The sequence below is a fragment of the Dermacentor albipictus genome, chromosome 10 (assembly GCF_038994185.2).
Source record: "Dermacentor albipictus isolate Rhodes 1998 colony chromosome 10, USDA_Dalb.pri_finalv2, whole genome shotgun sequence".
Taxonomy (NCBI): domain Eukaryota; kingdom Metazoa; phylum Arthropoda; class Arachnida; order Ixodida; family Ixodidae; genus Dermacentor; species Dermacentor albipictus.
Genome location: NC_091830.1, coordinates 54,172,576 through 54,185,012, shown reverse-complemented (window position 1 = coordinate 54,185,012; position 12,437 = coordinate 54,172,576). Strand labels below are relative to the sequence as shown.

Below are 12,437 nucleotides of genomic sequence, written 5' to 3'. Positions count from 1 at the left end.
TTAAATTTGTTAGGAGAGGTCCACTTAATTGTGATTTCAATGCAGATTCGTCGTTACTTCTGTAAAATATATGGGAGGACACATGCACACATACATTACATATTTCTGCTATTAACTATTTCGCATAAACTCAGGTGCTTCATGAAATGTAGCTCTCGTATGTCTCCAAATATAACACCACTTGCCGTAACATCACGCCGATATTTAGGCGTGAAGAGGTTCGAACTAAATTTCCAAATATATGTGCATCGTATTCGAAACATATCCCTATAGAGAAAAACTGTCTGTGCTTTATGTGACCTCGTAGGGTAAGGTTATTTTTAAACATGTGAGCGGCGATTTCTTCTATTCACCGAAAAAAAAATGCATGAAAGTCAATGCCAAGATTCCGTGCAATATATTTCTGAGTGGTACATGAAAGTTTTACCTTATGCCGTACGTTACTGGTACAATAAATGTTCATCAATTCACAATATCGTAGCCAAATTGCGAAGTCCGAATAAAATACTTGTTAATAATAGGAACAGAGAATAGTTAATAAAAAGCGTTAAAAACTTTACATTCGTGCTAACTTCTTCTGTGCAGATATTTTTATCGTTGACCAAAGAATGTTGGTATGTTGAAGTTTCAACAGGCAGCTTAATTATACTTGGATACACATTTACGCAGACATGGTAAATAATTGGCTTGCGCATTCGCACTGCTGATACTGCAGCGAAATGTTGGCTAACTATGGGTGGAAAGAAATTATCAATATGGACCAGTATATCTGACATCTGTAGAGCGCCTATTCTAGATGTTACGTTTGTTTCGAACCTCAATCTCTGTACCCTGCGTGCTTTTTTTTCTCCTACAGTGCCGTCACGATGTAGTTCAGATGTGTACAGCGTTGACGATAGAGAAATGATGAATTCTGTTCTGTTTTCCTTCATTCCGCGCTTTTATTCTACTCGTAGCAGGTACGTTTTCGGGAGGGTATTTGTTCATGCGACAGGCCTGTTCTTCAAACTCCAAGAAATATTTACAAGTAAAATGTTCCTGTCGTCGATATGTTCTAGATTTTGTAACGGGGAAAAAATGTCTCATCAATTTTCACACCTTGCATCCTTGTGATGTATTTTGTCCAGTTCTTCTGCAGAGTCGAAGGTCATAAGTTCAACACCGTGTTCTAAAGCGTAGTCCAGGTGCGAGCAATTTTTTACTGTCTGTGCGTACAGAATGCGATCAGGTGTAGTTCCAAGGTCAAGCATAGTACCAATCTCCCTCTGCAATATAACAGTGAAGACAGAAGCTGTTACTACGAGAAAGTAAGTTTCCCCTTGAGATTGCATAATAGCGTCTTCACGAATAATTTACAAGGTACAGACATTCCAATCAAAACCTAAAGAAATCGTATAGCAATTTGTCATTTCACTCTTCAGGACTAATTAATATATCGATGCCCTAACAAAGGCACTATTTTGAAACTGCACTAACATGCGCACGGTGAATAAATTTCAATGGTGGATCTAAATATCTAAGGGATTGAAAGGAGAGGAAGCATGGTGGACTTCCTGTAAATATTTTTGTAACTAACTGAAGAAAGTTCATCTGTCGGTCACCTCGAGGCCAGGGCACTCGCGTGATGGTGGCACGCTATACCAGAGCACTCACTACAAGGTTATTTCTGCAAACTAGTACACACCTTCCTCAAAATCGCATTTGTAGCCGACCTAAAGCATCACATCATTGGCCTTCACTTTTTTGCAGACGCTAAGGACGATAGCTTTGAGCTCCATTGAGTATTAAAAAAATATTTTATGGGGTTTCACGTGCTAAAAACAGTTTCTGATTATGAGGCACGCAGTAGTGGAGGACTCCGGAAACTTCGACCACCTGGGGATCTCTAACGTGCACGTAAATCTATGTACACGGGTGTTTTCGCATTTCGCCCCCATCGAAATGCGGCCGCATGGCTGGGACTCGATCCCGCGACCTCGTGCTCAGCAGCCCAACACCATAGCCACTGAGCAACCACGGCGGGTGCATTGAGTACTAAGCAATCGGCGATCGACAAAAAGAAATATGGGATTTTTGTGATGATAATGACACGTTGCTGTCTTTATGGAGAGAACGCAAAGGATTGCCAGTGCTTTGAGCAGGCTGAAAGCCAACGTATTGGTCACGCATTTGGCCATCTTCCCTACACAGCTGCCACGTCCTCTTGTGAAGAACGGACGCTAGTATTGGCGTCAGTTCCACCAGATCAAGTGACACATATGGTATGCCGCGAAATTGAGGTCATGACCCCTGTCCCAGTTCACGCCGGTGACTCGAGCTCGATTACGACTCCATTCGTCCATGTCCTTGTCCGGCAGGAGCTCGCCAGCATGGTCATTCACTCTGTGTGCACTGTGGCCAGACCAACACAAACTTCATGGCATCCGCCTTCATACCGTCAAGAGCAGCGAATCGCTACGCGATCTTGCAACCGTGCTGTGTGGAGAACCCCTGGTGATGAACCGATATGGTTTACTTACCATATCGGCCACGTTTCTGTTACGATAGCCGGCACAGGATGTTCACTTCATGCCTGGCTGTCTGGTCCTCCTATGGTTGCCATACCGCCACGTTGGGCTATCAGAGAAGCTCTTTCCACGCTACACCGGACCCTACAAGGCGCTTTGTCAACTCGCTGATGCCAATTACGAGATTATTCCCCTGGGCCCTGCTTTCGCGATCGCCTCGCTACCAATTAATATTCACGTTTCCCGGTTGAAGGACTATTGCCCTTCTAGCTGCTCAGCTTCGTAGCACGCGCCAGGACGGTGCTTCCGCCAAGGGAGGGTGATGTTAAGGAGTGATCGATACATGGAAGAACTCAAGGTTTGGCACAACGATAAAGACGACGATGGGCTCGCTTTATGTGGGCCGAATCAGACATCATCTTTTGACCAACTTTCTTTCTAAATATTTTGTAAACATATCCTTTCGTTTACACATCGCCCCTGTCACATTATGGAGGGCCTCGGGGCTTCTTAAGAGCTTCCTTCGAGACAAAACCGACCCCCATCTATCATTACACTTGTCGTAGGGATGACTATATTACCATTCAAAAACACCACAACGTGCTGCCATTTCGCTTCAGGAAGGATCGGCGCGAGCGCTACTACACTGTCCAAAACATCGCAACCATGAGCTGATCATGCGCAACAGTGCAGATATTGACCAAACAGCTCAACTTCATCGGCCGACAGAGCTATTTGCCGCCAACTACAACAGCAACTCCACCACCGCTAGAGATACATGAATACTCTTAGCTTGACAGCTTTATCTAAAATCGGCCGGGAGTGTGGAACTCTCCCATCACTTTCACAATCTACCGCGGACAACCGCCCGTAGTGCCAGCCAATGCTTTAGATTGGTAACGATAACCAAAACACGGACGACTTGCTCGCAATCGTAGGTCCAAGAACAAATGGAAGCAGTCCCCCTGCGTTGACTCTTCCGGCCATTTGAGCACCACTGTTTAGGATATTAGCAACCACGCTTTTCCTTTCGTCTCGCCACACTTACCACTATGTACGACACGGCCACGAAAGAGGCGATGCTGCTGATCATGGTAGAATTTATGAGACGCCTAAAAGCTTCTAGAGCACTCTTTCTGCTGCTCAGGAGAAATTATCGTGTCTGTGTTAGCGCCAGCGCGCGGCACCAGCTGATTGTCAGAGCACTGCCTCAGGAGCGCCAGGGCATTGCTAAACCTCCTTATCATTCCAATGCTCTGCCCTTCGGGTAACAATGACCAGCTTTCTTTTTCTTCGCGCCACTGTACAGAACTCTGACAGACAATTTGTATGCACAAATGTGTACTCTTTGACTCAAGAGGGTAAAGAGAGCGGAACGAATCAAACAAACATAAAACAGATAACAAGCACATGCAGCATGAAAATACAGTAGAGGATCTAAAAGTTACACAGACATTCCCCCATCTGCCAGGTAGGCTGCGCCCTCATCGTAAAAAAGTAAAGGTGCAAGAGGCATCCTTCGCCTCGTGGCTTACAAATTTTATGCTCTGCTTGGCCTTTTATTGATTTTACATTCTCATAACTTTGTACTTCTGGATGTCTGGTTGCCCCGACGGTTCCGGTTGGCTATATTGTCGAGGTCGCCTACCTGGCAGTTTGAAGAGTCCACAATTTTGATACATTCAGTGTCTTCTAAAGACATTATTTCAAATATCATTCGGCGCTTGTGTCTGCGGCATTAAATTACGGTTGCATTACAAAAAAACAATACGCTTTGAGGTGTCGAAATAAATTGCGCTCTAAAACAGCAGTTATACGGCAAATGACCGGCGTTTTCGTTTCAGAAACTATAAAGGAAGATGTCGCGTTTACTGCTCACTTGTTCTTTCCGCAAGTTTTCCACAAGACCTCGTTTTCTGTGTGCATTGTTCAGGAAAGCACTAGGTTTTTGGTGCTTGGGCGAATTCTTTGGAGTAAGCGAAATGGCTAACACGTCGTTATAAGACAATCGAGCAGTTACCTTGCAGTCCATTGGCATCACTGCTTAAAGCCAAATTACGGTGCGTACGAAAAGTAACAAACGACAGTGTAACAAAGTAAAGATTTCCTCTAGCCCCACTTTCCTTTTTTTCTTTCTTCCCTCACACACAAAAGAAAACAAGGAAATAAAATACAACCTCTCACAAACTTTTCTCGGAAACAAAGCACCTGAAAGGTCCAAATTTTAGGTTATACATGTTAAAACCTCTACTCACTAACCTTGTCTTGAACCATATAGCCACGCAGGAAATGCAGCAGGTGCAGTAAATACATGTGCAGTTTCAGAGAATGAGGACAATGACAACGGGAACAGGAGGATTCTTTCTAGAGCAACAAGTCTTGGTGCTTAAGTTCATTCATAAAATACTGGATAGGCGGATATATATATATATATATATATATATATATATATATATATATATATATATATATATATATATATATATATATATATATATATATATATATATTGCTACGGCATGAGCCGGGCGAGGAGAAGAAGAAGAAGACGTTAGCGTGTGCATGCGTGTGCGGCCTCGGGACGCCATCTTTACTTCGCCATCAATCTCGGTCCTTAAATAAAGCCTGTTTAACTTTAACCGTAACAGTTTTGTGGTGGAGGTGCTGGGTACTTCGACCAAGACGACGGAGCTGCTGCAGCAAGTACCACGCCGGAGCCGACGCCTCGCTCGACTGCCCCCAACACCACTTGAGATCCCGATGTCCCACAGCGGTGACCAACAACCTTCTCTGGCAGCTCCAGTGCGAACAACCGGCGCCTGGATGCATCAGATGGAGCCCCGCCCTTTCTCAGGAAAATTCGGCGAGGACGTGGAGGAATGGCTCACCCACTACAAGCGTGTGAGCAAGTACAACGGCTGGAATTCCACGGCTCAGCTCGACAATGTGGTTCTGTTCCTCACAGACACTGCGCTAGTGTGGTTCGAGAACCATGAAGATATCTGCACAACGTGGGACAGCTTCGTGACTCACCTTACCGAATGCTTCGGCGATTCCACCACGAAGAGGAAGCGGGCGGAGCAGACATGGCTGCAACGCGCTCAAGTCCCAGGTGAGACCTGTACCACGTACATTGAAGCAATCCTGAAGCTTTGCAGAACGGTCAATCCTCGAATGTCCGAAGAGGACAAGGTTGGACACCTTCTCAAAGGCATAGCCGAGGATGTGTACAATTATTTAATCGGCAAGGAGAGTCTCGCCTCGGTCGCCGACCTCATCAAGCATTGCCGCACATTTGAGGCCTTGAAGCTGCGCCGTATCACGCCTAAGTTCGGCAGGTTAGCAAATGTCGCAACGGTGGCAAGCGTTGAAGACAATGACTACAGTTTTCAATTTGACCTTGCGGCAACGATAAGGCAAATTGTTCGCGAAGAACTTGAAAGACACAACAAAGGGGCGGATGTCGAACAGCTTGGGTGGGCTCCCAACCAACCTCAAGAACATGCATCTGCTGTGTCCGCATTGTCTGCCATGCCAGGCGTTGCAGAGTGTCGAGTCGATCAGCTGCGACAGCACCGGCGTACCTTTCCCGACGACGTGACGCACGATCAACGAACTCGTCGAGCTACCACCACGAATCGGAATTCGGAAGATCGCATTTATTATTCGCAGCGTCCCAGGGTTGACCCCGAGGCTTACAACGTCGGTCGCGCATCGCCTGTGTGTTACAGCTGTGGCGCCTCAGGGCACATTGCTCGTTTTTGTCGCCGGCGCCGACAGACAAGATATGGCCCACCACCAACTCGGCCTAATTTTGAACGTGACAGTTATGACGACCGTTGGCCGACAGACCCTGATGGTGCAAACACCACAGGCGCGCCACCCCGGAATACCTTCCGCCAATATAGTAGAAGGAGTGGCTCGCCAGCTTCGGACCGCAGCCTGACGCCCCCAACCAGTCGCCCACGCCGTTCACCGTCACCACGGCGACGTGCTGCGTCACCTCAGCCGTCGGGAAACTAGCCGGCGCGACCGATGGAGGTAAGGTCGCCGGACCGTCTGCGTCTCTGCGAAATACTCCTCTGCCTATTATGATGGTGAAGCACAAAGTGCGTGTGTTAATTGATAGTATACCTGCAACAGCATTAGTGGATACTGGTGCTACCGTTTCCGTCATGAGTGTGACTTTCAAGGAGAGGCTGGGTCGGAAAGTTATGTTCCCGTGGAATGGTGATGTGACGTTTCGTGGTGTCAGTGGAGAGTGCCTAGTGCCCCTTGGTATCTGTGTTGCAAGTGTTTTGTTCGGAGGAGAAGACCTTAAAACAGAATTCCTCGTATTACCGCGGTGCACTCATGACGTAATTCTCGGGATTGACTTTCTTCAGGATTGTGGTGCATCTGTTAACTGTGGCAGAGGCGAAATTACTTTGAATAGCGCACTTCTCGCCACCCTTGCCGACACATCCTTACCAGTGAAAAACTATTGTGTTGTTTCGAAGAATTTGCTGGTACCGCCTTGGTCGCTGTCACGTGTCCCTGTCAACTTCACTGCTGCCGACCTTTCAGCGTTTGACGCGCAAGTCCAGCCACTTACGTCGAGCTGCGCAAAGAAAGATGTACTCGTGCCACGCTCTGTCGTGAGAGTAGTGAATGGCGTCTCAAATTTGTGGGCTTTCAATTGTTCTTGCGTCCCTGCCGTTCTCCCGCGTGATATGAAGCTTGCTGAATTTGACAAGATTACTTATAGCTCCATTACAGTTCTAAGCGAGGAGGAGCAGTCTCATACTAGCGATCCCCAACGAAACATTTCTGAAGAGCAGATCCTACGAATGATCAACAAGGCACTGCCCTCACATGAGCGCCGCGCTCTCGCACAAGTATTGTGGGCACATCTTTCTGTGTTCGATTTCACACAAGGCGACAAGCAGGCTTCACTCCCGCGTTCTCGTGCTCGCCACAGAATTGACACCGGATCTGCGCACCCCATTCGGCAAAAGCCTTACCGCGTTTCTTCAACCGAGAGGACAGTTATTGCTGAACAGGTGAAAGACATGCTGCGGAATAACGTCGTTCAAGAGTCTTCTAGTCCGTGGGCAGCACCAGTGATCTTAGTAAAGAAGAAGGATGGATCGTGGCGGTTTTGCGTCGATTACAGGAAACTGAATGCGGTCACCAAAAAGGATGTGTATCCACTTCCTAGAATTGATGATGTCATCGATTGTTTACATTCCGCTGCCTACTTTTCATCACTGGATTTGCGATCAGGGTATTGGCAGATACCCATGCACCCAGACGATAAGGAGAAAACGGCCTTCGTGACACCAGACGGTCTTTATGAATTTAACGTTATGCCGTTCGGCCTTTGTAACGCGCCAGCAACATTCGAACGATTCATGGATACTATCCTCCGAGGACTTAAATGGGAAATTTGTTTGTGCTACCTCGACGATGTGGTGATTTTTGGCAGCACATTGAGTGAGCATAACAGCCGTCTCAGTCTTGTTTTGGATTGTGTCAAACAAGCCGGCTTGATCCTAAATTCCAAGAAATGTCGTTTCGGGGAAACCGAGACGTTAGTACTTGGGCATCTGGTCGACAAAAACGGTGTGAGGCCAGATCCACGGAAGATTGAGGCAGTCAGCTCCTTCGAAGCACCGAAGTCAGTGCGGGAGTTGAGAAGTTTCTTGGGCCTGTGCTCGTATTTTCGTCGCTTCGTCCCAAGATTCGCCGACGTGGTGTACCCCCTAACATGTCTTCTCCAAAAAGCCGTCCCTTTCAACTGGACATCGGCTTGCGACGACGCGTTCCGCCAGCTAAAATTTCTGCTAACGTCAGGGCCCATATTGCGTCACTTCGATGCATCCGCACCTACGGAAGTGCACGCTGATGCCAGTGGCATCGGCATCGGTGCCGTACTTGTGCAACGTCATCAAGGAGCTGAACACGTTGTGGCTTATGCTAGTCGCTCTTTGACTAAGGCGGAACGCAATTACACTGTGACTGAACAAGAATGCTTGGCAGCTGTTTTCGCTGTCCACAAATTTCGACCCTATATCTATGGACGCCCGTTCACTGTCATTACTGACCACCACGCGTTGTGCTGGTTGGTGAATCTCCGTGACCCGAGTGGACGACTGGCACGTTGGGCTCTTCGACTGCAGGAGTACGACTTCGTTATTTCCTACAAGTCCGGGCGTCGCCACGCAGATGCGGACTGTCTCTCCCGCCTTCCTCTGACGACGACGGAGTGTGACGAAGACAATTTTGATGACTGTTTTGCTCCCATTTCTTCTACATTCCCAGATTCGATGACTTTCAAAGCAGAGCAGGAAAATGATATTAGTTTGGAACCTCTATTTGTAGCCGCATCGCGTCCTGGAGCCACCGGTCGATTTTGTGTCCGTGACGGCCTGCTTTACAAGACCAATTATGCTGTTAAAGGAGCACGCTTCCTTCTGGTGGTGCCGCAAAGTCTGCGAACGGACATACTGAGAGCCATGCACAACGATGTAACCTCTGGTCATCTAGGATTCGTAAGAACTTTGAACCGGACACAGGAGCGTTTTTACTGGCCCAAAATGCGGGCCACAGTCAAGCACTACGTCGCCAGTTGCGAACAATGTCAACGCTACAAGCGCCCTACGACCGCTCCGCCAGGTCTTCTCCAACCTCTGCCACCACCTTGCCTGCCATTTGAACAAGTGGGTATCGATCTTCTGGGCCCATTTCCCCGATCATCTAACGACAACCGATGGGTGATCGTATGTGTCGACCATCTGACCCGTTACGCGGAAACGGCGGCCGTACCATCTTCAACAGCTGCGTCCGTTGCGACGTTTTTGCTTCGATTCATTATTCTTCGACATGGTCCCCCCCCGTGTCATCATTAGCGATCGCGGTCGTCAGTTCGTTGCGGACGCCGTAGAAGAACTGCTTCGTCTCTGCAGTTCGCAGTTCCGTCATTCAACGCCTTATCACCCTCAGACAAATGGGCTCGTGGAACGTACGAACAGAACTCTAACTAACATGCTGGCCATGTACGTATCTTCCAATCACAAGGACTGGGATGACGTACTCCCCTTCATCACCTATGCTTATAATACTGCAAAGCATGAGACGACCGATTACAGTCCTTTTTATCTCCTTTACGCACGTTCACCGCTAAGCTGCATTGACACTATACTACCGTTTGACTTTCACAGCGAGTACTCTGTTGCCAAGACGCTTTGTCTTGCCGAAGAAGCCAGGCGTATCGCTCGTCTTCGCACTGTGGCATCGCAAGACCGATCGAAAGAGCGCTATGACAGCCGACATCAGTTTGTCTCGTACGCCAAAGGAGACTTTGTGTGGTTGTGGACTCCGCAACGTAAACGTGGCTTATGCGAAAAGTTTTTACCCCAGTACACGGGCCCATTCGTCATTGTAGATCGCTTGAGTGACTTGACGTACGTGGTGGCACGCTTGACGTCGGCTGGTCGTCGGTCTAGCCGGACCCAGTTAGTACATGTTGCCCGTCTTAAGCGGTTTCACCCTACGCTTTCCGAGTGATTTGGACTTGCCCAGCGGGCTTCGTCTGGCAACCGGGGATTGCTACGGCATGAGCCGGGCGAGGAGAAGAAGAAGAAGACGTTAGCGTGTGCATGCGTGTGCGGCCTCGGGACGCCATCTTTACTTCGCCATCAATCTCGGTCCTTAAATAAAGCCTGTTTAACTTTAACCGTAACAATATATATATATATATATATATATATATATATAAATATATATATATACATATATATATATATATATATCGAGCGCTCTTTCTTTACACTCTTCAGTGCACGTCACTTCCGCCGGGCGGTAATGGCAGTGGTCTTTTTTTTTAGTTTCGGTATGGAAAAGTTCGATTTTTGCAAGGTTTTGTGACGGTCTGACCTGTATTTCAAGGGCAAGATTTTGCGCAGAGGCTAATGCCTGTATAAATTATCTGAAAGTGGGCTTCTTACGCCTTCGAGAATTTCGCTGCAGTTGGCCTTTAAGAAAACAACAGACGGCAAGGACACGTTGCATTAAACAAATGGTAATTAATGGCAATCAAAATGATTTAAAAACTGGCCGCAGTTGGCAAACGACCCCACGCCTTCCCATTACGCGTGCGATGCTCTTACCAAATGAGCTACGGTGGCGCCGTATTCCCGTTCACGTTCTGTGGTATTTATGTTCATCTTCAGCTTAACCTGGAAGTGTTAGCCAGCGCCACCATTGACAAGCCTTGGCGGCGGATGTGGAACACCCTTTCTGCCGCAGACATCATGTGTACGTGAACATTTCGGGTGACTATTTTTTAGGCTTCTAGCGCAGCTTAGAAAGAGCAAAAAGGAAGGTGGAAGGGGTAATGAAAGGGAACGGAGAACAGAGTGAACGCTAATTGCGTGCACTCGAGCGCTCATTCTATTCTCCATTCCCTTTCATTACCCCTTCCACCTTCCTTTTTCCTCTTTCTGAGCTGCGCTACAAGCCTTAAAAAGTCACGACATACCAACTCGCCCAAACTGCCACGTTTTCGGGTGAAGAAAAGTTGTTGAATAAACGCACACATCCTACCTGATGCCATCAATGCTTCCGGATTCGTTTGATGGCTTACTCAGATTATATATATAATCTTCAGAAACCATCAAACGAGTCCGGCACTGCAACGGAAACTGGAAAAGAGAACGCCGCCATTATTCTCCGGTGGAAGTGACGTGCAGTGAAGAACGTGAAGAACCAGCGTCCATGTTGTCTGCTTTCCTTGCTTGTATCCCGTTCCGGTCTATTAGCGAACACTTCCTGCACGCCTGGTAGCCAGAGAGTTAATTAGCATACACTGTTAGCGGCTTCGTGCGCTATGACAATGCTGTTGCGCGACCGAGGTGGTCTTTTGATGCGAAGCATTCTCCGAATCAAGGCAGTTTTTTCTTCGTAGTCGTCTAAGTTCATCAGCAGAGTCTCGAGGCGTGCTGCGCGTGCTTGAAGACGAGCGCATTGGGGGACCAAACCAAAGGTGCAGTATACTTCCGCTTAACGCGGTCGTGGTCCACGCGTGGCTCAGTTACCATATATATATATATATATATATATATATATATATATATATATGTGTGTGTGTGTGTGTTTGTGTGTGTGTGTGTGTGTGTGTGTACACGGCGAAACTTGGAAATTCTACACACTTATGCTCGGCTGGTGCGGTACCAGAACATGTCCTACCTCACGCCAGACCAGCTGGAACAGGGTACATCGCTCGCTAGCCTAGCTAACGAGCAGCGTGCGGTTCGGGTTCCCTGAAGCGAGTGTGTTGCGTTTACGCCTTCGACTAACAAAGAAGCGCGCGCTCGGCGCTCAATTGTCCACCAGCGCTGCGGCAACAACTGATCGCCGCGCTTCTGCGCTTCACGTTTAAAGTCGCAGCATGTGCCAGTAGTACAAGAAGTGCCTATATTTTTCCTTCCAATGTACGCAGTATCCTGAATAAATGCGTTGAATTGTCTTCCGCTATTGATTCCTGCTCTGCTGATATTGTTTGTCAGACGGAGAGTTGCCTTTCTGCAAAAGGTAAAAATGAAGAAATTTTGGACTCCGAAATAAAGTTCATTGTCTGTCTGCCTGGGCTGTGAATAGTGTTACAAATTTTACCGATGGGATCGGGATTACCGGTCTGGTGGGGGTGTTCTGCTGGCTGTTGCCGGTACTCTTGCTTTTCTTGTCAATCACACTGTATCCTCACTTGAGCTTGCGTGTGCGTGTGCTCCTTGATTCTCGCGAAATAATTTTCTTGTTCTGCTATGGGCAACCAGCGGCATCGCTGTCCAGCTGTTCGTGAGAACAGCTGGACAGCTATGCTGCTGGTTGCTGTTGCTGGTTTCTGGATGCCGCTGGAGAACAGCTGATGTTCTCACGAACAGCTGTTCG

At 47.7% G+C, this 12,437-nt stretch overlaps 1 protein-coding gene and 1 long non-coding RNA gene across 3 annotated transcripts in view; one reads left to right on the top strand and one right to left on the bottom strand.

Moving 5' to 3' along the window:
* Positions 1-12,437, top strand: part of LOC135907623 (uncharacterized) — a 290,002-nt gene that overhangs the window by 234,680 nt on the left and 42,885 nt on the right. The gene's annotated exons all lie outside the window — the stretch shown is intronic.
* The window catches only part of LOC135907619 (ornithine decarboxylase-like), a 55,808-nt gene that overhangs the window by 11,849 nt on the left and 31,522 nt on the right, over positions 1-12,437 (bottom strand). For both annotated transcript variants that reach the window (XM_065439299.2, XM_065439300.2), the window contains one exon: positions 1,099-1,265. In XM_065439299.2, the coding sequence (XP_065295371.2) occupies positions 1,099-1,265 (167 nt within the window). The remainder of the gene's footprint in view (positions 1-1,098; positions 1,266-12,437) is intronic.